The sequence below is a fragment of the Dermochelys coriacea genome, chromosome 11 (assembly GCF_009764565.3).
Source record: "Dermochelys coriacea isolate rDerCor1 chromosome 11, rDerCor1.pri.v4, whole genome shotgun sequence".
NCBI lineage: Eukaryota > Metazoa > Chordata > Testudines > Dermochelyidae > Dermochelys > Dermochelys coriacea.
Genome location: NC_050078.2, coordinates 36,359,061 through 36,386,126, shown reverse-complemented (window position 1 = coordinate 36,386,126; position 27,066 = coordinate 36,359,061). Strand labels below are relative to the sequence as shown.

General features: G+C 39.7%; 1 protein-coding gene across 6 annotated transcripts in view; it reads left to right on the top strand.

Annotated features, from left to right (window-relative positions):
- COBLL1 (cordon-bleu WH2 repeat protein like 1) overlaps positions 1-27,066 on the top strand; it is a 124,262-nt gene that overhangs the window by 74,944 nt on the left and 22,252 nt on the right. For 5 of the 6 annotated variants that reach the window (XM_038422788.2, XM_043505214.1, XM_038422789.1 and 2 more), the window contains exons 3-10: positions 2,696-2,897; positions 4,555-4,783; positions 9,845-9,883; positions 15,946-16,043; positions 16,154-16,396; positions 21,825-21,975; positions 22,451-22,525; positions 26,612-26,770. In XM_038422788.2, the coding sequence (XP_038278716.1) occupies positions 2,696-2,897; positions 4,555-4,783; positions 9,845-9,883; positions 15,946-16,043; positions 16,154-16,396; positions 21,825-21,975; positions 22,451-22,525; positions 26,612-26,770 (1,196 nt within the window). The remainder of the gene's footprint in view (positions 1-2,695; positions 2,898-4,554; positions 4,784-9,844; positions 9,884-15,945; positions 16,044-16,153; positions 16,397-21,824; positions 21,976-22,450; positions 22,526-26,611; positions 26,771-27,066) is intronic. The other variant, XM_043505215.1, reaches the window with a different exon arrangement.

Below are 27,066 nucleotides of genomic sequence, written 5' to 3'. Positions count from 1 at the left end.
CTGTGTGTCTTATGTCTGTGAAGATGAATTTAAGGTACCTATTCTCCTTCAAAATAGTTTTATTAACAGAATTGTGCCCAGGACAAAATTCTAGACAACACTGCCTCAAAGTCTGCTCAGTTTCATGATTGCTTTGGGAATGTGTATGGATATTAACTTCAATTGAACATCCTATCTTTGCTTTGATACGGTCCTAGAAATGTAAGTTATGTTCCAATGCTAATGAATTAATCCCTTCACCACAAGGTTGTGTGTATAGCAAGCTGATGCTGAGGAAATGAACCACAGTTTTTTCACTTCCTGCACTAACATATAATATTACTATGTTTTTAAAAAACAAAAACAAAAACATGGCAAAGAACATTAAGGTTGCAGTCAACTCAAAAGTTAGGAAATGCCATAATTAAGTTTGCCTGTGCAGCATTACTTCGGCCCCTTTGTGTGTCTGGATTATTATCATCAACGATCTACAACCTATGTTGGAAAATGATTCCCCACTCTCACAGACCTTGGGAGGCAGGCTAATCCTTGCTTACAGACAGCCCCCCAACCTGAAACAAATACTCACCAGCAACTACACACCACACCACACCACAGAGAAACTAACCCAGGAGCCAGTCCATGTAACAAACCCTGTTGCCTACTCTGTTCCCATATCTACTCTAGTGACACCATCAGGGGCTCATTCACCTAAACATCTACTGATGTGATATGTCATCATGTGCCAGTAATGCCCCTCTGCCACTTACAATGGCCAAACCGGACAGTCTCTATGTAAAAGAATAAATAGACACAAATCAGAAGTCACCCTTCACACTTCAATCACACTTCAGTCTCCCTGGACATTCTATAACAGATTTAAAAGTAGTCCTACTTGAACAAAAAAACTTCAAAAGCAGACTTTGAAGAGCTACAATTCATTTGCAAATTTCACACCATTAATTTGGGCTTGAATGGGACTGGGAGTGGCTGGCCCACTAAAAAGCAATTTTCTCTCTCTTGGTATTGACACCTCTTCATCAATTATTGGAAGTGGACCCACATCTACCCTGATTGAATTGGCCCTATCAGCACTGGTTCTTCATTTGTAAGGTAACTCCCTTCTCTTCATGTGTCAGTATATTTATGCCTGCATTTGTAATTTTCACTCCAGGCATCTGAAGTGGGTTTTTTACCCATGAAAGCTTATGCCCAAATAAATCTTAGTCTTTAAGGTGCCACCGGACTCCTTGTTGTTTTTGTGGATACAGACTGACATGGATACCCCTCTGATACTGGATTATGATTAAAATCTCTATGGGAAGTTTTCTTAGCTCCAGGATGGATGTAAATATATCTCTGAAACTCTACAGCCTGGTAGTTATGGTTCTGGCCTGGAATATGGAAATCCTTTTTGAAAATCCCAGATGAGTGCCCTAACCAATGGGCTATAGAGCCAGGCTATTGGGTATTCTGTGTTTGTGGATGAGGGATGGTGGTTGTGGTGGTTTCTCTTCCTCCGACATTTTTTTCAGGCAACCTTAATTCTGGCATTTATTAACTTTTGAGTGTTCAACTCTGCAACCTTAATGTTCTTTTAGCAAAGTTTTTGTGTAAGTTTTATATATAGTATGTATGCAGTACGTGAAAGCTGTCTGATGCAACTTTGTTCTCTTTTTATGAAGTCGTCTCTGCTCCTATTTGGGAATATATTGAGGAGTGAGGGAGAAGAGCACAGTTTGGCTTATATAGCCATTTTATTTGTACAGTATATCTAATCATAATACAATGTATGAGTTAAAGTTTCCAGTTCAGAGTTCTTGGGAAAAATTTAATGTTTGTGTTCTTTACGCCATTGCATGTTTGTGTAGAAACAGGAAGGAATAAGTAAAGTAAAGAGTTAGTTGAAATAGTTTCATTGTGTGCCAAGATCAGGATGGTTTTGGGGGAAATCCAAATTATGAATAGCTGCAAATAGACTTAGAAAGTGTTCTTTATTAGATTCACAGTGATATTTTTATATGGCCATAGAAAGTAATTTGTTACTGAGGTTCAAATATTTAATTAGCCTGCTCCCACAAGTTGGGAAATTTTCTGCTATGAGTGAGTATGCTTTGGCACCTTTTTCCTTCTCCAGAAATCTTTTTCCAAGTGTGTATTTTTTGGGTGCTATACCATACATTAAACATATGTGCCGAAATTTTCAAAAGGACTAGTCATTTTGGTTGTCTGACTTGAGACATCTTAAAAGATGACTTTTCAGAGGGCAGGAGCTTAGCATTTCTGGAAATTGGACCCCTTTTAAGTACATCAAGTTGGACATCAGAATCATGAGTGAGTCATTTTGAAAAAATGAACCATAAACTATACCAGCTGTTCAATTACCACCACTGCCAAAACCCATGTTGTATTGCAAGTCAGGAGGCAAAAACACCTCTCACCCTCAGAAATGTACTATTTTGCGCCACCTCTGTGCAGATTGCCTCTTGCAGTAGCTCTGTAAGTATATGTTAAAGGTGCCTTTTCTTTAATATCTACAACATCTAAGAATACAATTACAAAGTGGGTGTGTTGACTGTAATTATTTAGTCTAGGGTAGCAGAGATGATTTTTGCTAATGTTCAGAAATGCACTTTGTTTTGTGGCCTAATTAATGGTTGTAAAGGAACATAAAGTATTATAACCCCCTGCCCCCCCCTTTTTATTTATTTAACAGCACACCCATGATGGACTTGCTGATCTTTCTCTGTGCACAGTATCATTTAAATCCATCAAGCTATACCATAGACCTGATGTCAGCAGAGAAGAGACAGATTAAATTCAAACCCAACACACCAATTGGAATGCTTGAAGTAGACAAGGTGATTTTAAAGCCAAAACATATGGATAAGAAAAAGCCCACTCCTATAATGCCAGAGGTAAGAATTATACCAATTGTGATGTTATCTGAAGATAGAGAGATTAAGTCAGGAGTGGCCAACCTGTGACTCTGGAGCCATATGCGGCTCTTCAGAAGTTAATATGCAGCTCCTTGTATAGGCACCAACTCCGGAGCTGGAGTTACCGGTGCCAACTTTCCCATGTGCCAGGAGGTGCTCACTGCTCAACTCCTGGCTCTGCCACAGGCTCTGTCCCCACTCCACCCCTTCCTACACCCTCCCCTGAGCCTGCAGTACCCTTGCTTCTCCCCTCTTCGCTGCCCAGAATCTCCTGCACACTCTGAAACAGCTGATCAGGAGGTGAGGGGAGGAAGTGGGAGGCGCTGATCGGCAGGGTGGATGGGAGGCGCTGGCAGTCGGGGGGAGGAGCTGATGGGGGGCTGCTGACATATTACTGTGGCTCTTTGGCAATGTACATTGGTAAATTCTGGCTCCTTTTCAGGCTCAGGTTGACCACCCCTGGATTAAGTACTCTGCATCTTCTGATTGTAGTCTACCATGGCAGATTGTTTTTATCTAAATGTGATTTATGTTAAATGCAGTTTCTCAATAGAATATATTTTCAGGGCATGGCCTGGTGGCATCACAATATTCCATTACATGGATATTAGGATTTAGTCCATATCTCCAGGGTTTAGATGATTTTGGAATTTTACAATGCCGTGAATCTAATCGTTTGTTCTTTTGGGAATGTTAATTTTATATGCAACAATCTGAAGTATAATATAAAGTTACAAATCTCCTCCATGAAAGTATCTTTTGATAAACTCTAAAGATGTTCTATGAGCAGCAGAACTGTGCATACATATAGCATCCTTTTCATAACCTGAGAATCCATTGCTCATAAGTCATTATCTGGACTTCTATAACTTATACACCCTTCTGATTACAAATTACAAATATTTCATTTTCATTTAATGTGTGCGCTGCATGTTGTTGCTCCATCTTTTGAGAATTTTTCAGCTCAGATGTGTAAGTGAGAGAGATTCCTCATGCTATGGGAAATAGAAAATAAACACTTGTATCATTTTTATGAAGCTTTCAAAAAGTACAGAATTAATTTTTTCCTCATTCCATTTCCTCCTTTCTAACGTATGCTTAAGTGAATTGTAACTTTAAGTCTACAGAACGGAGACTATATTGGCCTAGCTACATCACTGTAGTTATGCTAACATAACTCTGTAGTGTAGAGGCAGGCTATGCCAACAGAAAAGGTTTTCCATTGGTGTAGGAACACCACGGCCCTGAATGACAGTAGCCACATTGACAAAAACATTCTTCGATCAGCACAGCTGCATCTTAGGTCAGGATATCTATTTTGGTCAACATCCCTGACTACGTAGCTATGTTGACATAACTTTTAAAAGTAGACCAAGCCTGAGCCAAAACTGATATTCTATCAATCAGGTGTTTGTTTTTTTTTCTTTGTGAGAGAGTAAATCTGATTACACTTTTCTTACAGAGTTCTCTTTGTAACATTGATAAAACTGTAACAATGGTGAAACAGCCCTTATTGGGCGGGGAGGGGGAGTTTCTATGGTTGCTGCAACATTCTGTTTGTGTAACAATTTTTGAGGTTTTTCCTCTGTCTGTATCCTTGAATGTTACTTAATAGAGTTTGTATTTTCTTTTTCAGCAAACGGTAAGACTGGTAGTAAACTACAAGAGAACACAGAAGACTGTAGTGAGAGTGAGTCCACATGAACCTCTTCATGAGTTCATACCAATTATCTGTAGCAAATGTGAGTTTGATCCTTTGCACACTATATTGCTGAAGAACTACCAGTGTCAGGAGCCCCTTGATGTAACAAAATCTCTTAATGAAGTTGGACTAAGGGAATTGTATGCAATGGATGTCAGTAAAGGTAAGATACTTGTATATATAGTTTCTCAACAAAGGTATGTACACAGGAAATGTTTAAAAAAATATTGTGCATCTATGATTTCATGTGTTCTAGAGAAATGAATTTCCTTCTAGGTACTGCGTAATGTTCTTCGTTCATTCTGCTATAGAACCAAACCCACCTAAGGGCCACCTAAAACTTAATTTTCATAAACTTCTGGAAGAGAACTTCTATATAAAATTCCTCAGTATAAACAAAAAGAAAAGGAGTACTTGTGGCACCTTAGAGACTAACAAATTTATTTGCACACAAGCTTTCATGAGCTACAGCTCAAATAAATTTGTTTAGTCTCTAAGGTGCCACAAATACTCCTTTTTCTTTTTGCGGATACAGACTAACACGGCTGCTACTCTGAAACCTGTCAGTATAAGCAGTTATTGTTTTGGAGAAGAGGGCTAAAATGACTAAGCATTATTATTTTTAAAACCCTGTGTCAGTTTTAGCCCCTTTCAAGCCCCAAAGAAAATTCAGTGTCTTGTCTCACACAGTCCTGATAGTGCTCTCTCTGCTGGGCGCTCACCAGGCTGCACACTAGACCCAGATCTCCTAATCTTCCCTTGATCTAAGTCGGCTGTGGCCCTATCTTTTGCTTTGGTCTCTCTGGATATGTCTACACTGCAATAAAAAACTCACGGCATCAAGTCTCAGAGCGTGGGTCAATAAATTGCAGTGCAGAAGTTCAGGTTTGGGTTGGAGCCCAGGCTTTCAGACCCATTCCCCTTAGGGGGTTTCAGAGCGTGGGCTCCAGCCCGAGCTCGAATGTCTACACTGCAATTTTTAGCCCCATAGTCTAAGTCCTGCGAGCCTGAGTCAGCTCCCTTGGGCCACCCATGGGCATGCCATGGGTCTTTACAGTGGTGTAGGTGAAACCACTGGCACGCTTCCAAGGCACAGTTTCTGTTTGTTACCCTTTCACAGAAATGGGGCCTCCTGGATCAATACTTGACCCCTCAGGCTCTCCAGTAGCTTAAGTATACCCTCTCTTGCAACTCCAGCCATGTGGGAGCTATGGGTTTACAGTTCACTCAGACATGCTTTGCTAATTTTTCTAATCATAATTACTCTTTACTTTAGTTAACACAAGAAATATAGAGATCTGGACAAAAATAATAAACACACCTGCCCAGTCACTTCCTTGCCTTACAGTTTCCTCTGGAGTGTTCTTTGGGCATAGCCCAGATGCATCCTTAGGATGCATCCTGGACTCCTTCTCTCCCTCCTGCCCTTTTACACATGACTTCTCTCAATCGTAGGCTCTATCTTCTACCCTGTAGTCAGCTGGCTTTTCTCTTCCTCAGCTGGTTCCACAGTTAAATAGAACCCCCCTGCTATGAAAGCATATCCTTCTTTTCCTGTCTCCTGCCCAAAGCTTCCTCTCTATTGCTCTGTATGTTTCTTTATATGTCTCACCAACAACACCTGGTTCCCTTTTTCTGCTGCTGGGGAAATTCCACTCTCCAAATCCCAGTCCTCTGCAGAGAAGTTGGAGCAAAGTCACTTCCCCCAGCCTTCAACTGTCCTATTCTATCTGGGCCAGGTCTGTTCACTAATTAATAGCCCTTAAGGACAGTCTCTTTCAAAGACCAGATCTGTAAGCCCCGTTCTTCTGTGTCGCCACTCCTTAGAATTTCAATCCAACGTGAATGTCAAAAGATAGCAGAGAAGAAAAACAGCCCTACATTCAAAATGGAGTTTTCAGTCTCACATGGACAAACATAGAGGGTACCCAATATCAAACAAAATTAAGTTGTACATAGAGAGATTCCCATAATTGTCACATCTTGCTATATGGGAAAGGGCAAAATCAGCAAGGAAGTAATTGTTTCTTTGTTTATAATCCTGCAGGGTCAGATGACCAGCTACCTAACAGCATATTAATTTAACAAAATGTATGAATTTTTATGGTGCTTATTAGTATAGGAAGTGAGCACTTCACAGGGGTATGGGTTGGCTTAGTTCATTAATGGCTTGTGAAGCAAGAAGTATTATATCCACTTCAGTGATGGTCAAATTGAGACAGAAGGCAGGGAAGTGATTTGCCTTTGCTCACACACATCTAACTCCCAATCCCATACCTTACCCAGAAGTCCATCTTTTATGAAGGACTCCTTAATTTTTTTGTAGTCTGTTACAAAGACTTTCTCAGAGAGATTTCACATTAACATGTTCTGTCAGCATTGGCTCTTATGATGCAGCTAGACTTCCCTGGACTAGTGCTATGTACCTTCTTTCTATAGTCATTATACCTGCATTTGACATAATGCAAATTTTCCTCTCTGCCATAGAATCATCACTTGGTATGTTTTATTTCAAAGACATTTATCTCAGTTTGCTTCCCAGATACAACAGTCAGCAGTATCTGAAATAACAGCTTTTATTTAGAGTTGGTTGTGAATCTTTATTCAGAATTATTTTTCCAGTGGAAAAATTAAAATGAAATATTTTATTTTGGGATAGTTTAACCCAATTAATAATCTTCAATTTTTTTGCACTAACCCATAACATTTAGTTTTGAATCAGTTCAGCAAAAGATTAAACTGCATTTCCTGATGCCTCATTGCTATATGGAGGTTGCAGTTCCAGCCACCGTTCTCCCCTATGGCTCCCTGGAGGATGCATCTCCCATAAGAGATTTCCTTCTGACTGAGTTATGGCATACATCGTGGGACTCGTGTGAGTGTGTGTATTATGGGAGATGCAGGGGTGAAAGTAACTTAAAGAACTTACCGGTACGCCGGAATCCTGAGCAGGGGGTGGTGCCTCAACCGGAAGGGGTGGGGCCTTTAAAATTCCCGGGTCCTTTAAAACGAGATTTAAAAGGCCTAGGGCTCTGGCTGTGGTAGTGGCGGGAGGGAGCCCCAGGCCCTTTAAATTGCTGCCGGAGCTACCAGCTGCGGAGGTGGCTGGGAACCCCAGGAGATTTAAAAGGCCTGGAGGAGATTTAAAGGGCCTGGGACTCCACTGCGGTAGTGGCAGCTGGGAGCACCTGGCCCTTTAAATCACCGCAGCCCCGGGTTGCTGCCCCTATGCTGGGGCTCCAGCAGAGGGGCTTGGGTGGTGATTTAAAGGTTCCGGGGCTCTGGCCACCGCTGCCACAGCGGAGCCCTGAACCCTTTAAATTGCCGCCAGAGCTCCCAGCCGCTGCAGTACCTGGGGCTCCAGAAGCAGGGCTCCAGCAGCAATTAAAAGGGCCTGGGGATCCTCACAGCAGCCAGAGCTCTGGGCCCTTTAAATCGCCACTCAAGCCCCGGGGCTCCCAGCCACCTCAGCTACCTGGGGGCTCTGGCAGCGGGGCTCTGGCAGCAATTTAAAGGGTCCGGGGCTCTGGCCCCTGCCATGCGCCCCAGACATTTTTAAATCGCTGGCCTGGGAAAGCCAGTAGGTTGGTGGTGTACTGGTTCTTGCCGATAGGCTGGACCGGACTGGCTTACTTTCACCTCTGGGGAGATGTCCAACAAAGGAGCCTTGTATATAAGAGAGAATGGGGCCCAGAACTACAACTCCCACTAGGGCTATGTGCCTTGGAGAAATGTTGTTTAATGTTGAAATAAGTCAAAACAAAGTTATTTGAGTTACTTTAACAAACACAAATATTACGTTTTAATCTTTGGAATGTTTGAATGTTTCCTGTCAATCAAAAAAGTAATAACAAAATGTTTCATCATTTACGAATTGAAATTGTCCACAGAATTTCATGGTGTGGAAAAATTTTGAACTTAATTTTTCATCCCATTTTGGGACAAAAACAAATGTTGTTGATTCGAAATTTCCATTGGGATAGAAATCAATATTTTGCTCAGCTCTACTTTTTATTATACTGCGATTTGTAAGCACAAGTTTACGTTTTAGGACAGAAATACAATAAAAATAACCAGTTTATCTACAGGTTAACTGTTCCTATTTTTCTTTTTCCCCCCTTGGAAAACAAAAACACTCATAGATAAGAAATCACAAAGACCCATCTCCAAATTTAAAGAGTTTTTACTCTGTATTGTATGCCTCCTGACAGCATATTTAAATACCTCTGACCTTCCCAAGCGAAAGATATGAGGTCCTTTGTGGAATATCTCTTTTTTTTTTTTCATTTGAGTCACAGACTGAGTAACAGACTCAGTTTGGGAATGATGACTTACAGTGAAGACTCCCTTTGATCAAGAAAGGTATTGATTGAAGGAAACAACCTATTTTCTATCAATTTACTACTTTGGACAAAAAAATAAAATTAGTCTGGAGTTCTTTCCCTGACTCTATTCCTAACTTTTTTTTATTTTGAGAATGTATGTGCTAAAAGTCAATAATTTGGGACAGGTCAAATGACTAAATTAAAAATTTACGTTATTTGAACTTGAAAACTGTTTCCCAGACTCCAGATTTCTATTTAACAGACAATTTAGTTATAGTCAGAATTAAAAAGAGAGAAAAAATACCATAAATATTATTTAACTCCTATTCCCCTAGTTAAGGATGACCAGTTGCTTTATTTAAGTTTGTTCTGGGGCTATAAAGGTTATTAAAATCGGCATCCTTTCGGCAATTGCCTGAAGGCAACACCTATGGTGAACTTTTCTCCAAAATGAATTCCTTTCCCTTCAATTAGAAACAATCCAGGAGGATGGGTGGGTGGATAGATTGATTTTTATTAGAGGATTGTTACGATTTGCTACTGATGGGAAATATTAACAAATGTGCTAGTTTTAATTTGATGTGCTCTGTCTAGAACACAATCTGCACATGAACAGATGGTGGTATCTCTGGTCTTTTGATATAAATTTTTGCGCATTTCACTGTCATATTAGTTCAAATTCTGAGATGGTGGTTAGTTTTAGATACACTTCTAAGATATTTACTCTTCTACTTAGGGAAGACCGTTCTTATGAAAGGGACCTGCTATCTTTTCTTGTTTTTTGGAAACTCAGATGAGGGTGTTCATATGTAATTTACAGCTTTCCCTCAACCCACAGTTAAGTTCAGTATCTAATAAATAGTATCATTATAATTAATTTACCTTTTTTCTTTCTCTAGCCACTCCAGCTGCTGACTTCAATTTATCATCTTTACGAGGTAAGTTTTACTGAGCTAGATACTGAAATAGGAGTACATATATAAACTGTAGCTGATAGAGTTGTCACACAGACATTGCCATTTATAGGCTGCAAGGTAAACAGGTACCTTCATGTTTTATAATGTGTCAGATTTGCATAAATTATTATTACAAAAGTTGATGCACTGCCTATCGTACAGTGTTTCAATAAATTTTAATTTAGGGTAGTTTTTTGATCACCACAAAAGAATGTTCTTCAGGAGCCCCTTGAACACTGAATGATTGAAAAAATTTTTACTAAAAGGTTGATTCTGCCACCGTTACTGATGTTGAAGACTGTTTTACAATGTTAGGTATCCTACTGATTTCAACAGGACTGCTTGCCGGAATCAAAGGGTAAATAAACATAATGGTAGCTGTAGCTCACAAAAGCTTATTCTCAAATAAATGTGTTAGTCTCTAAGGTGCCTAGTACTACTTTTCTTTTTGTGAGTACAGACTAACATGGCTGCTACTCTGAAACCTGTCATAATGGTAGCCTTTCTTTATGCAAAGTCTTCCCATGAATAAGAGGTGTGTCTACACATGAAAGTTAATCCATAATAAGGTCGTGTGTGAATTCAACTATTCCTGATCTAGCTTCATGTGTGGAACGCTCTCTCTTAATTCAGAATAAGGTCTGGTCTACCTTACAGACCTATATTGGTATAACTACGTTGCTCAGGGATGTGAGAAATCCATACCCCTGAACCACGTAGTTGTGCCAACCTTACCTCTCCCTTCCCCCACCCTCCCCACCTTGTGTAGAGCTTCTCCTACTCACATAGCTATGCCTCTTGGGGAGGTGGATTAACCATGCTGACAAGTGAGCGTTCTTCTGTCGGCATAGAGCATCTTCGTTCAAGCTCTAGAGCAACGCAGATGCATTCGTGTTGCTGTGCTGATGCAGCATTTTAAGTGTAGAGTTGCCCTGAGGCACTCTTATTCTGGAATATTTTAAGCACAGTGCTTACTACCATACTGGCTGTCCTGAGACCACTTGCCCCATCTTTGTAATGACGAGTACCCTAAGTGTTTTGTTTTTTTTTTTTTTTTTTTTTATAGGCAAGTCTGTGACAGGGTAATACTGGCTTTGGAGGGTTCATTTTCTTCAACAACCTTAAACATTACCCTGAGTACACAATAAGATTGTGAGGCTTGCTTGAGATTTTCATTGCTACTTCCATCTGTACACAGGTTTTATTTAGCAATTAATAACAATGAATGCTTATCTACAAACTCTTCGCATTGTAACTAAAACTGTAAACAGTAAATTTGCTAATTTTCTGTCTCTGTCCTGCAAAATATATACACTCATACCATATATATGATATGGTGTGTGCTAATAAAGTTTGCAGATGATGCAAAGCTGGGAGGCATTGTCAATTCGGAGAAGGATCGGGATATTATACAGGAGGATCTGGATGCCCTTGTAAACTGGAGTAATAGTAATAGGATGAAATTTAATAGTGAGAAGTGTGAGGTTATGCATTTAGGGATTAATAACAAGAATTTTAGTTATAAGTTGGGGACGCATCAATTAGAAGTAACGGAAGAGGAGAAGGACCTTGGAGTATTGGTTGATCACAGGATGACTATGAGCTGCCAATGTGATATGGCTGTGAAAAAAGCTAATGCGGTTTTGGGATGCATCAGGAGAGGCATTTCCAGTAGGGATAAGGAGGTTTTAGTATCATTATACAAGGCACTGGTGAGACCTCACCTAGAATACTGTGTGCAGTTCTGGTCTCCCACGTTTAAAAAGGATGAATTCAAACTGGAGCAGGTACAGAGAAGGGCTACTAGGATGATCCGAGGAATGGAAAACTTGTCTTATGAAAGGAGACTTAAGGTGCTTGCCTTGTTTAGCCTAACTAAAAGAAGGTTGAGGGGAGATATGATTGCTCTCTCTAAATATATCAGAGGGATAAATACAGGAGAGGGAGAGGAATTATTTCAGCTCAGCACCAATGTGGACACAAGAACAAATGGGTGTAAACTGGCCACCAGGAAGTTTAGACTTGAAATCAGACGAAGGTTTTTAACCATCAGAGGAGTGAAGTTTTGGAATAGCCTTCCAAGGGAAGCAGTGGGGGCAAAAGCTCTATCTGGTTTTAAGATTCTACTCGATAAGTTTATGGAGGAGATGGTGTGATGGGATAATGGGATTTTGGTAAGTAATTGATCTTTAAATATTCAGGGTAAATAGGCCTAATCCCCTGAGATGGGATATTGGATGGATGGGATCTGAGTTACCCAGGAAAGAATTTTCTGTAGTATCTGGCTGGTGAATCTTGCCCATATGCTCAGGGTTTAGCTGATCGCCATATATGGGGTCAGGAAGGAATTTTCCTCCAGGGCAGATTGGAGAGGCCCTGGAGGTTTTTCGCCTTCCTCTGTAGCATGGGGCACGGGTCACTTGAGGGAGGCTTCTCTGCTCCTTGAAGTCTTTAAACCATGATTTGAGGACTTCAATAGCTCAGACATAGGTGAGGTTTTTCGTAGGAGTGGGTGGGTGAGATTCTGTGGCCTGCGCTGTGCAGGAGGTCGGACTAGATGATCAGAATGGTCCCTTCTGACCTTAGTATCTATGAATCTATATAATTCTTTACCTGTTTTTTGCATGAGATATTTGAGGAAAAACATCTTTTTGTCTGGAACTAAAATTTACTTAGTGGAGTGAAGTCAAGAAGTACTGAAATTTTTTACAGTGGTGTTTAGAAGTGAGTAGATGGGTAATGCATACATACAATTTTTGCATTTAATTTTCCTGTATTTTTATTTTTTGGAAAAAAGTAATAAAACGAAAAGAATTGTGAGCTATTTGTGTTGTGGACCTTAAAAGCTGTTGGCTACACAAATATGCCAAGGAGTCTAACAGTAGAACTTGTGAACTTATTTTACTCAGTCAATATGTACTGAGTTTAGAGAGACAAAGTGGGTGAGATAATTTCTTCTATTGGACCAACTTCTGGGGGTGAAAGAGGCAATCTTCCTCAGGTCTGGAGAAAGTAACCAGTGTCACATCTAAATACAGATTAAGTTTAAGGGGTTCCCACATGATGTATGAGACCACTTGAAATGAAGTGGGCACTTAACACCTCTGCAGTCAGAGGACAAAGGAGGGTCAGCAGGTATCTGGTGCGTTACATCTGGTGTGTAATGCACCATAAAACCAGTGTCTCTGTTAAGTCTGTTTTTTAGTGTCCGGCAAAGTTCTGAATTAAAGTTCACAGGGTCATCTTTTGAAGATGTTGTGCAGGTTTCCTGTGAGGATGGGGGACTGAAAGGTCAGATATGGAGTGATTGGTCCAAGTGTCCAGTAGTTCAGAACTTGGAGAGGACACATTTGGGAAGACTTGGGACTGGAAGGGTTGTAGGTATTACCTTCAAGGAGTAACTAGGCTGGTGGAAGCCAGGATGAGACGTTGTGCTGGGGCCAGGCTAATGGTGTCAGGGATCTGAGCCATAGCAGCACATGATCAACACTCCCAAGGTCACAGGGCAGGAAGTGATAGAATCCCTTACTGGTCTGGGTGATCCCCCAAAACGTCAGTGTTGTAGTGGGTACAGGAGATTCACTCCAATATGAGCGAACTCCAAATAGGGTTCACACTCCAAAGTCTTGCTAAACTGACCCATATGAATTTAAAAATAGGGGAGCGAAGTAATTATTTTCAAACCAAGCAAAGGCACCAGTCCTTGTTGAGTACTATAGCCATGACAACTTTTGAGAAAACTTTAGACATTTTGCTATAGCCATATCTGAAAATTACACATAATGTGTGCCACAGTTCAAGGCAACTGCATATGTATTCCCCCTTTGTGGTTCAGCCAGGGCACCCACTCTAGGCTGCAGGCTCCTCAGCAGTCATCTCTCTTGGGCAGAGGCTTGCATTTCTCTCCCTTTTGACCAGGATATTTCCAGGCTGAACAGTTCCCTGCCAACACTGTGTTATTCCCCAAAAGACAGAATGCCTAAGCAGGCCTGCTTTGCTTCTCTCCTCAGAGATGATAAACAGTGTAACTGCCAAAAGCTATAAGCTATTACACAGCTCTTTCTAAGCAAGCACTTTTAATTTATTCTTAAATTAAAAGGCATCACTGGTCAAACATATTAAACAATAAAAGAGCCTACCTGCATTCTAATAAGGTTACCAGAGATCACCCCTACCTCCAATCTTGGGCTCTCATTGGTGATTAGTCCTTCATACTCCACACAGGGGGTTTTCTCCGGCAGTCACCAGTTTGTAACAACTTTTGCTTAGAACTAGCCCTCTCATGACTCTAGGAGCCACTATTTTATCCTGTCTTCATTTTTGAAGCCACCATAAATAGGTAAGCCAGACAAAGGCTCCCACTCAGAGTGAAGCTTCAAAAGGCTGAGTTCTTGCATAATTGGAGGGGGGTTCATGTGCATACACCCCCTAGAAATTTCCTGGAGAAACTCCCTTAATTTTTAAAGATTCATTCTTGTTATCTTAGCCCATTGTTTAAAATATTACTTCAAAGCTCACAAGGGGTCAGGTCTCCTAGACAAGTCAGGTCTCCTAGACAAAGTTGCATACAATTCTGCAGTAATACACACAATCATAATTTTAATACAAGGAGCTCCTAAAATACTTAATTGAGTAAGGTTTGTCCAGGATATTGTTAAATGTATCAGTGTGGTTGAACTGTTTTTAATGGCAATAATTGATTTCTTGTCTTTCCTTGGAAATAGTTGAGATCTTGCTTAAACTCTAATACAATAATAATAATGAACTTTCTCACCATCAGGTAGATGACACTTGTTTTGTGAAAGTGACATGCATATGGACCTTATCGTAATTTTCTACGCTAAACAAGGGAATTCAAACTGTTCATGGTGGTTAGCACTACTTGGTCCATGTCTTTGTATTTCAAACCTAGCCTCAAGTGTCAACCTTGCCTTGTAGTTCTGAAGAAAACTGCATACATAATGTACCTATTGGGTTTTTAACCAGAGACCTTATTGTCTTGTAATCAGTTTATATGGTCATCTATCCAATTTTAATGTGGTTTATGGTTGCATGATTTAGCACACCACATGTTCATGAGATTTTACTCTTCTAGGATGTGTGCACTGCACATATTACATCTATGGTTCACAAACGATGCCTTTATTAGTAGTCTGCAGAATGAAAAAGTTATGAATTAAGGGGGGCTGGATAGTTAAAAGGATACATGATCTGTGGGGGAGGATCTTTCTCCAAAACAAAAGGAAATACAGAATGAAAGAGCTCCTTGCACACTCCACATGCCCTATGCACTCAAGAGTGGTTGATCATCAATTAGCCTGTAGTCATCCCATCTGTATGTGGCATTGGTTGTCAATATTTGTGCATTCAAAACATTTAGTTTTCCTACAGGACATAAAACTTTTTAGATTATAATAAATTGCTTTCTAGAATCCTAATTCTGAGTGAAAATCACTGCTCCTAGGTTTAGCAAGAATTTGGTGGCTTTTTCCCAATGGCTCAGACCTAGTTTATGATGTGATCTTCATATTGAGATGTCGGAGCGTTACCATTGTGCCACATCTTCATTTGGGGGTGGGTGGGTGGGTGGGTGTATAGATATAGATATAGAGAGAGTGTGTTTAACTGAAAATGGTATACTCATTTACAAGCACTACATGCATAGCAAGTTTTCTTCTTCTTTGTTCAGGAACCTGAATAAAGTACACAGGAACTTGGCAGTGTACAAGGAAGTCTAAAATTTTAATTGACCGCAACTAAATTCTTCTCTAACACGATTGATTGTATTTAGTGTGATGCTAATAAGAAGCACTCTTTACATCCCTGGCAAGTAAAATTCACGCTAATTTATGGTTGCTTAAGGAGAAAAATTAAGGCAAAAAGCATGGTAATGTCAGGAAGCTTTTTTTCAAATTGTACTTTCAAAAGACTACAGACTATTTTTTCTCTACTACACACTGCTATCAGCCTGCTGGAAGGATATACCAAACATACCATAAATAATCTATACAATAAATGTCTAGAATCATTATTTTCTGTTTTAGAGTCCTGCCAAATTTCTCAAAACCCAGATACTTTGAAGGAGAAAGAAAATAAAGGATTTTTCAGCTTTTTTCAGCGAAGTAAGAAGAAACGAGAACAAGTAAGATGGATTTTCTAAGCAAAATATGTCTAAATATATTCACAGAACAGTCAGGTTTGCTGGTTGAAATACTTTCAGAATGTTTGATTATCTCTTCCCCTCCTTTTAAGACTGCCAGTGCACCAGCAACTCCACTGATGAGCAAACCCAGGCCAACTTTTATCAACAGATCTAACACGATTTCCAAGCAGTACGACTCTAACACATTGCCATCTGAAATGCCAAAGAAGCGAAGAGCACCCTTGCCTCCAATGCCTGCCTCTCAAAGTGTCCCACAGGATCTTGCACATGCCCAAGTGAGATACACATCATCTTGTGTCGTGAAATCTAATAGTGTTGAAGAAAATGAACAGGTGAGCTATTGTTAAATTTCTTTCTTCTCCATCTCCCCACCCAATTAAGTTTCACTGATTAAGAGTATCTAAGGCAGTGGTATTTCTGGTGATGCTTGGAACAAAAATAGTTACACAATACAAGTAAAAAGTCCTATTTTCTGAGCATATAGTAGTGAAACAAGAAATACTTCACACTGAGATAAGTGTATCAATTGAAGGTTACATTTTAAATATTCTTGTATTATAAAAAAACTGAATAAAATAAACCAATGTTCTATTAATACACTTTTATATTAGTAAGTTTAGAAGTCAAATTTTATTTATTTATTTTAGAAAGAAGAAAGTATTTGTTGCTATCTGGCTTTTATCCAATGGCGAAGATTTGTATAATCATGACAGAGGCTCTGGTCCTCCAAAGACATGTACATTGCTTAACTTTAAAGTTACTGGTGCTGCACATATGCTTAAATGAAACCACTATTTTGTAACAAGGATGTTTCATTTTAAACAGTGTGAGTAATAAATAGGAGTTCCAGCCTCAACTTGTTCTATTGAGTTAATAGCTTACATGTTTGCATACATTATGGTTTACATTAATATGTCCATTAACTACACAGGGGATTGGGATTTTGTCATTTCTAAATTGACTCACTTAGTCCTTTGTAGTAAAATGCAGTTTAATGTGGTGTTGAAGAAAATAGTCTTCTAAACAGTCTTCCAATCTAAATTATTAGAAACAAATGGGACTCTTGGGAACTACATTTAACTTACAGGAAGCACAAGGATGTTAAACTAAAGTTTTAGCTTAATAAAATTGTCTGCTTGTATAGTAATGCATTAGAATGAAATTATTAGAGAGGCTATCTGAGTGTATACTGAATTCATTCCAACAAATTTTAAGAGAAAATTAATGCATTGGGTAATATCTTGGTAAAGCACAGATTGTCAGTTGTGAAGTCCAATTGAAGATCAAGGCTAAAAGCATCAGTGTAAATTAAAACACTTCATATTTGTATTTTGCATTGTGCTTTGAATCTGGAATAAAAGGCATTCTTTAAAAAAAAAAAAAAAAAAAAATTAGACTACTGGCATGCCAGAAAGATGAAATGAATTGCTGAATGAGAAATAGGCCTAGAATTTGGTGCTAGTCCCGTAAACAAAAATTCTCAAATGAACCATTAGTCTAATTATCCTGTACCCAATACTTTTCATTTCCAATGAACATGAAAAAACCACAAGAGAGCGCTGTTTAACAGAAGTTCTAAATGTTGTCTTATATTTGGCTGAGAAGTTTTGTCGTTTTGAAGAGGAGAAAAATATTTTTCTTCTTTACCGTGTAAAATTAAGTAACAGTCTGTCTTGGTCTTTTCTTGCTTCTTCATTGAATGTAACAGTGAAGGAAAGACTTTTAAAAAATATCTACTGAGGAGAGTAGACATTATTCCACTGTCTAATCAGATTTTCAAGCAGTACTGGTTTACAACAAAACATTTTCTTAGCCACTGGGGAGGAGTTCAAGGAAAAAAGTTTCTGTGACATGTAAGAAAGTGGTTCCTTTAAAATCTGTACATCCTGGGGCATTGATAGTGACTATTATAATTCGTTATTTGTATTAGCTCCTGCAGGACATAAACTTAAGAGTTGACCCCATTGAACTGGGCCCTTTACAAACATATAATAAGAAACTGTCCTTGCCCAAAAGAGTTTGCAGTCTGACAGAAAAGACAGACAAAGGGTGACACATGGAAGTAAAGTAACCCACAATGATTGTACAACTTCTGTATTTTCCAGTTTTCTTCACTATGTCAAGTGCATCAATACTTGATTAATCCTAATGGGCCAAATTCTACCAGTTTACTCCTGTGGAAATCCTGGGTAACTCCACTGAAGTCAGGGTTCATCTCTGAGGGCTGTTCCCTGTGTGTATTCCATTGTGGGTATTCATGTGTTCCATGCACCTGAGACCATAAGAATCTGTGAAGCAGTGTTTATTGGTCCATATTTGTGCCCTTGCTCTCCTCATGCTCTGTACTGAGGATATAAGGGACAGTACAGATGGACTGTCTCTCTAGCTCGTTCTTACCATTGCATAGCCTGAGATGGAACCTCAGTGCTAGAGCTGAGCCTTTTGTCCTCAACTGTAAATACTTCAAAAGTTTTATAAAGTTTTAACTGTATATAGTGTCTATACAGTTTATTCACTATAGTGGTTGATTAGTTCTCCCAAGGAGTCTCCCTGACCCTCAGTACAGGATTTAGATTATGCCCAGGTTAATGAGATTTAAAAGTTGCATCTCCTGTCTCTGCTGTTTTTTTTTTTTTTTTTTTTTCCCAGCTATGATGGCTAACGCTGCCATTACTGCCTCAGAGAAGCTCATATTTTGTTAGGTGCAGTATTTGCCATTCCTCTCCTACCCAAACCTGACAGATGTGAGAACTCCATCTTAGGAAATGCCTCATGGAGCGTGCAATGAGACCCAAATGAGAGCTGGGATAGGGCACTCCTCTGTACATCATCCAGAGATGTTGAGATGTGTGCCTCCTAGCACCATGACGTTTGATTCAGGAGTGGGATGGAGCAGAACTAAAGACCTTTCACTGGGGTCTTTTTATGAGAACAGGAGACAGGCTCTCCTAAACATAAAAGCAGAAGTCCCTCAATATGCTTATCTATGTCTTTTTTCCCAAAGCCTTATGACACCAATGAGGAGAAGAGGCTTCATTCCCTTGACCTGAGACGTGCATTAGCATTTTACCTGCGAAGAACAAAGCCAATCAGAAAGTAACCTAGATTGTTCATTGCTACAGTGGAATGAGTGAGTGGACAAGCCATATCCTCTCAGAGAATATCTAAGTGGATCTCTTGCTGTATACCACTTTATCAGTTGGAGCATCTCCCTCACCTGCATGTAGCGAGATCTTATTCTAACAGAGCGACAGCAGTTTCAGTAGCTTTCATTCAAGAGTACCTCTTCTTGATGTTTGCAAAGCAGCAACATGGAGTTCTATCCATATGTTCATGAGACACTACACCTTAGTTCAAGCCTCCACCGATGATGCATCCTTTGGGGCAGTAATCCTTCAAACCTCTATACTGCCTGCCTCCTCGGAGCCTCTCCTCTTGAGTAGTGCTTGTCAGTCGCCCACAGTGAAATACACTTAGGGACCAGTACTCGAAGAAGAAAGTGAAGTTACTTACCTTATCGTAACTGGAGTTCTTCTAGATGTGTGGTCCCTATATGTATTCTGCTACCAGTTCTCCTTCCCCTCTGTTCAGGATCATAATTGGATTCATGAGAGAGAAGGAACTGGAGTGGCGGTTGCTCTGCACTGCCGTTTATACTCTAGTTACAGAGCATGAGGAGAGCAAGGACGCTGGCACAGACCAACAGACATTGCATGCAGGATTCTTCTGGTCTCAGGTGCATGGAGCACATGTGTACCCACAGTGGACTATAGATAGGGTCCACATCTCAAAGAACTCCAATTAAGAAATTAAGAAATTTCCCTTAAAACCAGATTTATGTGGGTAGAAATGAGAGCAGAATTTGTTCCAGAATGCTCTCCTATTTGGCCTCATTTCCATGCATGTTAATCATATTTCACAAAATCCAGCTGCCTGCTAGGCTGATTTGCATGCCTAGAAGGCCCTATCCATCATCAGTATCCCATCCCATTATATAACTTCTTAAAGCCACATATAGAATTATAGTAATTTAGGGTTGGAAGGGACCTCAAGATTTATCAAAAATCTCAAAAATCTAATTTACTTCCTTGTGTTTGAGGTAGGACTGTGTATGCCTAGACCATTCTGACAGGTGTTCATCCACCGTGTTCTTTAAAATCTCCAATGATGTAGGTTCTGCAACCTAGTGAGAGAGTTTTTACTAATATCTAGCCTAAATTTTCCTTGTGGTGGATTAAGCCTGTTACTTTTTGTCTTCTCCTTGATAGACGTTGAAAGCAATTGATTACTGTTCTCTTTGTAACGGACATCTAGTGGGGGTATGCCATGTAAGACTAACCCATCTTGTCCTCAGGGCAGCCTGAGCACCTTGTGCTGTTTCATGTGAATAGCTAAGAGGCACTGTCCTAATATGTCAATAATCGCCATTTTGTTAGGATGCCTTTTAATAGCAGTCAACAGTGTCACATACAACAGTGTCACATGCATACTGAAGCAAACTTTGCACCATATTTTCCCCTAAAGATATTCACTAAGCCTCTTTTTAAAGATTTATCAAATAAAAAATTTTACATGTGTATAGTACCGTGACAAACTTATTTGAAGTTGGCGTTAAATCCTGTTTTTTGAACAAATGTCATCTTATTTTAAATGACGATTGTTATTCGGTGATACCTTTCATTTATCAAGCTATCTTACTCCATGGGTATTGACAAGGTCACGAGTTCTGCTGTCAATGGGTTCTTGAATTATGGAGGGATGATAAGTAAAAGAGATTTATGAGCCTGTTTATTCCAGTGCTGCTCCTTCATATTCCACTTTATGAAGTGGACTGCTTAACTGAAGCACAAACAAAAGTCCTTTGAAGATGACCCCCAGGTCTGGCTCAAGTGTAGATTCTACTACCATAAAATGAAAGTCATTGCTGGATTTTATTATGCTGTCAAATAGACAAGTGACAGTGATCAAAATTGCCACAGGAATGGGCATCTGTGACCAGGGATGAAACCTATTTCTTTATCACTGGGATCCTGAAAGTAATCACTCTGAGATGTGGAACTACAAGGTTACTTCAGTATCAGGCTAATAGCTGTTACAATGGCAGGCAAAATTATGGCAGCTATCTTTTGAGATGCTGAACTAGTGATAAGAAGATTGAATAGTTTTTTTTTAAAATGCATACAGGACTGCCATAGCAACATAATGTAGAAACTAAAAAGTTCTCCTCAGATGCCCTATACCTTTGTGTATTTTGATGCTTTTATATTGTGTGCACACTGGCGAAGAGAGCTAAATCCCTATTTTTGTTAGAATATTTGTTAAAATTTTGTTGTGTTAGTTCCATATTTACACCATATTACAACATATTTAGGAACATTCCCCATCAGAGTTTTCTGAAATGGGCTTTTTAAAGTGTGAGAGATTCCAGGTTACTCTCTTCATAACATTTATGGTAACTAATTTTGTTTACTGTCACTGTTGTGGTACATTTTTGAATATCCAGCACTCTACAAGATATAATTCTCCTTACTTCCTGCTCCACCATTTTCTGATTATTTCCCCCCCTTGGGAATAGTTTAAAAGTATTGCTCAGAGCAACTATTAGAAACTTAACAAGTTTATTTGAATTTTGGTTAATAGCGGATGAGGATTGTTATGTTATCTCAGGTATAAATTATAAATATCACTTTTGAAGTTCAATAATCAGACTTTTCTTGCAGTTTCTCTGAATACTCTTGTTCATTTTTCCCCCCCCCTTAGGGTCAGTTGAGACTAGGAATAGTGAGAACAGGTTCTCTGCAGCTCAGTGGCACATCATCTGTTAACTCTTCTTTGAGAAGGACTAAGCGCAAAGCGCCCTCCCCACCCTCTAGAATACCACAAGACCAAAGTGACAACAGTAAAAGAACTGGTAATATTTTTACTTTTTAAGTAGGCAGAAATGGAAAGTTGGTAATACTAGGCTAAATATTAATGTTAAAGAAATGTCACCCTATTGGTTGAACTTTAAGTAAAACTATGCATGCATGCCAAATATTTATTTAAGAATATGTTTAGGTAAAAAGAGAGATGAAAACAGTACAGTGTTAGAGGAAAATGTCCATGGATCAAACTTCAGTTCTATTTCAAGGTCTGTAATATTGTAACAGTTGAAATGCACAGAGGGGTGTGTGTATGTGTGTAGACCATGGAATTGACAGTACTGTAGGTGTGGTTGTAACAAGCTTTGATCAGCAAGACGAAAGCACTTCATTCCTTAGAAACACACTAATCTGTAAGGTCGAAGTTAAAAGTTTTGTTTCATATTTATATCGCTGTAAAAGAAATAAAGGATCGCATTTAAAAAGAAAGCTGTCTTTTTTAACATTTTCTTTACTTTGTTTCAGCATCAGAGTTTACAGAATCAAACCCTGTAGAAAGTATTGTGGAAGAAAGAGATGCAGAAGTACTGTTTCCAACAGGTAGTTCTTCCCAGATATTATTAAAGCATAGTCAAGAACAGTCATAATAAAAGCCTGGTAATAAAGAGAAATAGTAAAAAGGTCATGCTGCAGATGTTTCAGGCCCATTATTTTATTTGTCTTAAACTATCATTTAAATTTGAGATTTCCCCTGGATACTTTTGGGGGTTTTTTCCCTACACCAATCCTGTAAGTATTTATATGGCTTTCTAAAGTACAAAAGTTTTATTTTTGCATGATATAGTAACAAACACCTGATGTTTGTATTGGTTATTATGTGTTACATTTTAAAAAGAGATACCTACTGGGTATTCTAGAATATTTAGACATTCATGAAATAGTTTTTAAAAAAGAACACCTTCTTCTGACCCAGATGCACACGACACAGTTGAGTCATGTCCATGCATCGCTTCACTTCCCTTTCCCCGCCCAACCCCAAACATAACCAAGTATCATTCTTGCTTATATGACCATAAGTACTACGTTGACTATGTTTTTGTATCAGTGCATTCTGGGAAAACTGCTCCCTGTGTTTCAACAGAGGATAAAATGTCTTATGGACACACACATGGAGTGTTATTAGCAGTACAAGAGCTGAACTTTGAGATTTTCTACTGTACAGATAACTATAAGCAGGAGGATGAGCTAAACTGGTTATATGGGTCTGGTTAGGGAGTTCCATCTAGACTGCAAAGCATTAGTGTACCACACCAGTTATACAGAAACCCATGTGTTATCTTAGGCCTTTGGCAAGGGGGAAACTCAGTTTCCAACCTAGAAGAACCCATAATGTATTTGGATACAAACAATATTTAAAGCCAGATGTGTCACAAACCAGTTATCAACTTGGATGGAAGTTGTGATGTGAGTAGTTCTGTGGATGAATGAAAAAGCTGTAATTGTAATCTGTCCTATCTCGGGGCCTCTCCTTTTGCCCCTCCACCCCCACAAACATGATACAGTTCTGTGGTGACCTAGAATCCTATTTTCGACGTCTCAGACTCAAGGAATATTTCCAACACACCTCTGACCAACATATTAACCCACAGAGACCTTCCTGCCAACACTACAAAAAGAAGGATTCTGGGTGGACTCCTCCTGAAGGTCGAAACAGCAGCCTGGATTTCTATATAGAGTGCTTCTGCCGACGTGCACGAGCTGAAATTGTGGAAAAGCAGCATCGCTTACCCCATAACCTCAGCCATGCAGAACACTGTGCCATCCACAGCCTCAGAAACAACTCTGACATCATAATCAAAAAGGCTGACAAAGGAGGTGCTGTCGTCATCATGAATAGGTCGGAGTATGAACAAGAGGCTACTAGGCAGCTCTCCAACACCACTTTCTACAAGCCATTACCCTCTGATCCCACTGAGAGTTACCAAAAGAAACTACAGCATTTGCTCAAGAAACTCCCTGAAAAAGCACAAGAACAAATCCGCACAGACACACACCCCTAGAACCCCGACCTGGGGTATTCTATTTGCTACCCAAGATCCATAAACCTGGAAATCCTGGACGCCCCATCATCTCAGGCATTGGCACCCTGACAGCAGGATTGTCTGGCTATGTAGACTCCCTCCTCAGGCCCTTCGTTACCAGCACTCCCAGCTATCTTCGAGACACCACTGACTTCCTGAGGAAACTACAATCCATTGGTGATCTTCCTAAAAACACCATCCTAGCCACTATGGATGTAGAAGCCCTTTACACCAACATTCCACACAAAGATGGACTACAAGCCGTCAGGAACAGTATCCCCGATACTGTCACGGCTAACCTGGTGGCTGAACTTTGTGACTTTGTCCTCACCCATAACTATTTCACACTTGGTGACAATGTATACCTTCAAATCAGCGGCACTGCGATGGGTACCCGTATGGCCCCACAGTATGCCAACATTTTTATGGCTGACTTAGAACAACGCTTCCTCAGCTCTCGTCCCCTAATGCCCCTACTTTACTTGCGCTACATTGATGACATCTTCATCATCTGGACCCATGGAAAAGAAGCTCTTGAGGAATTCCACCATGATTTCAACAATTTCCGTCCCACCATCAACCTCAGCCTGGACCAGTCCACACAAGAGATTCACTTTCTGGACACTACGGTGCTAATAAGCGATGGTCACATAAACACCACCCTATATCGGAAACCTACTGACCGCTATTCCTACCTACATGCCTCTAGCTTTCATCCAGATCATACCACTGGATCCATTGTCTACAGCCAAGCTCTACGATATAACTGCATTTGCTCCAACCCCTCAGACAGAGACAAACACCTACAAGATCTCTATCATGCATTCCTACAACTACAATACCCACCTGCTGAAGTGAAGAAACAGATTTGACAGAGCCAGAAGAGTACCCAGAAGTCACCTACTACAGGACAGGCCCAACAAAGAAAACAACAGAACGCCACTAGCCATCACCTTCAGCCCCCAACTAAAACCTCTCCAACGCATCATCAAGGATCTACAACCTATCCTGAAGGACGACCCATCACTCTCACACGTCTTGGGAGACAGGCCAGTCCTTGCTTACAGACAGCCCCCCAGTCTGAAGCAAATACTCACCAGCAACCACACACCACACAACAGAACCACTAACCCAGGAACCTATCCTTGCAACAAAGCCCGTTGCCAACTCTGTCCACATATCTATTCAGGGGATACCATCATAGGGCCTAATCACATCAGCCACACTATCAGAGGCTCGTTCACCTGCGCATCTACCAATGTGATATATGCCATCATGTGCCAGCAATGCTCCTCTGCCATGTACATTGGCCAAACTGGACAGTCTCTACGTAAAAGAATGAATGGACACAAATCAGACGTCAAGAATTATAACATTCAAAAACCAGTTGGAGAACACTTCAATCTCTCTGGTCACTCGATCACAGACCTAAGAGTGGCTATCCTTCAACAAAAAAGCTTCAAAAACAGACTCCAACTAGAGACTGCTGAATTGGAATTAATTTGCAAACTGGATACAATTAACTTAGGCTTGAATAGAGACTGGGAATGGATGAGTCATTACACAAAGTAAAACTATTTCCCCATGGTATTTCTCCCCTGCACCCCACCCCCCACTGTTCCTCTGATATTCTTGTTAACTGCTGGAATTGGCCTACCTTGCTTGTCACCATGAAAGGTTTTCCTTCTTTCCCCCCCCTGCTGCTGGTGATGGCTTATCTTAAGTGATCACTCTCCTTACAGTGTGTATGATAAACCCATTGTTTCATGTTCTCTGTGTGTGTATATAAATCTCTCCTCTGTTTTTTCCACCAAATGCATCCGATGAAGTGAGCTGTAGCTCACAAAAGCTTATGCTCTAATAAATTTGTTAGTTTCTATGGTGCTACAAGTACTCCTTTTCTTTTTGCAAATACAGACTAACACGGCTGCTACTCTGAAACCTGTAATTGATTGAATCACAAGTGCTCACTAGACTCTGTCCCTGTTTTGTTTTGTGATCTGAGATCACACCCTGAGGAAATATGGTTGCAGACATGGACATAGGTCACATACCATTATATTGTGCCTACATGATAAAGCGTAATAAAGAGAGCAATAAAATTCTTAGCGAAAAACTTATTCAGGCAAATAAGGTATCTTGCAAATCATGGACCAGGTCGTTTGGACACTGCCTCTAATTTTTAACTCAAATTGCCTGAGCAAGTAATTGCAGATGAAGTTTAGGTAACTCAGACTTCTGAATAAATTATGTGCACACTAGGTACGTTAGGTACTAAAAAGTCTTGGTGGCCTAAGTTGTACCTAAGAGTTTTTTTTTGGCATTTGAAAAATCATGGGTGCAGAAAAGAAGTCTGCCTTAAGGACATAATGAAAATTTAGCTTGAGGATAAGGGTATTTAAACAAGTAGAAATTGTAGTTTTTTATAAAAAGAATTACAATTGGAGTATTACTGGAGCTCAACTTCACAAATTATTTGCTAAAGTTCCTTTTAAAAATAACTAATTTGCTTTGAAATTTGTTTGCTGTCATTCTAATTTTATTTTGTTTAATCTGCAGATTACATCAAGCTAATTAATCTTCTTATTCCTAAACTGCTTTTTAGGCGATAAAGTTGATGTAACCAGAGCCACAGTGCCATCATGTGCCTCTTATTGCTTAGATGCAGCCAATCATGAACAAAACACTGTCCAGCAACTGACAGATGAAAGCAACCTTTCTGGTAACGCTAGCTGTCCTGATACATCTGAAATGCCTTCTAAATGTAGGTTGTAATATCTTTCTGTAGGATATTTTGGATAGATAATTTACAGTAGACCAATATACAACGCATGTGGTGTTGAAGTTTTCACTACTTCTAGAGCCACTGTAGGGAACAAAAATCAGCTGTAATTATACCATACCATAAACTTTTCTTTGTAGATAGCATGTATAAATATCTAATTTTCTCCCTATTAAATTTGTTTCCAGTTACAGATGAGACAGTTCAGTTCTAAAATGAAGAATTAAGTCTGGTGTCTCTGACTTGTTTCTTTAGCTGTAATATGCTTCTGTCTTGGG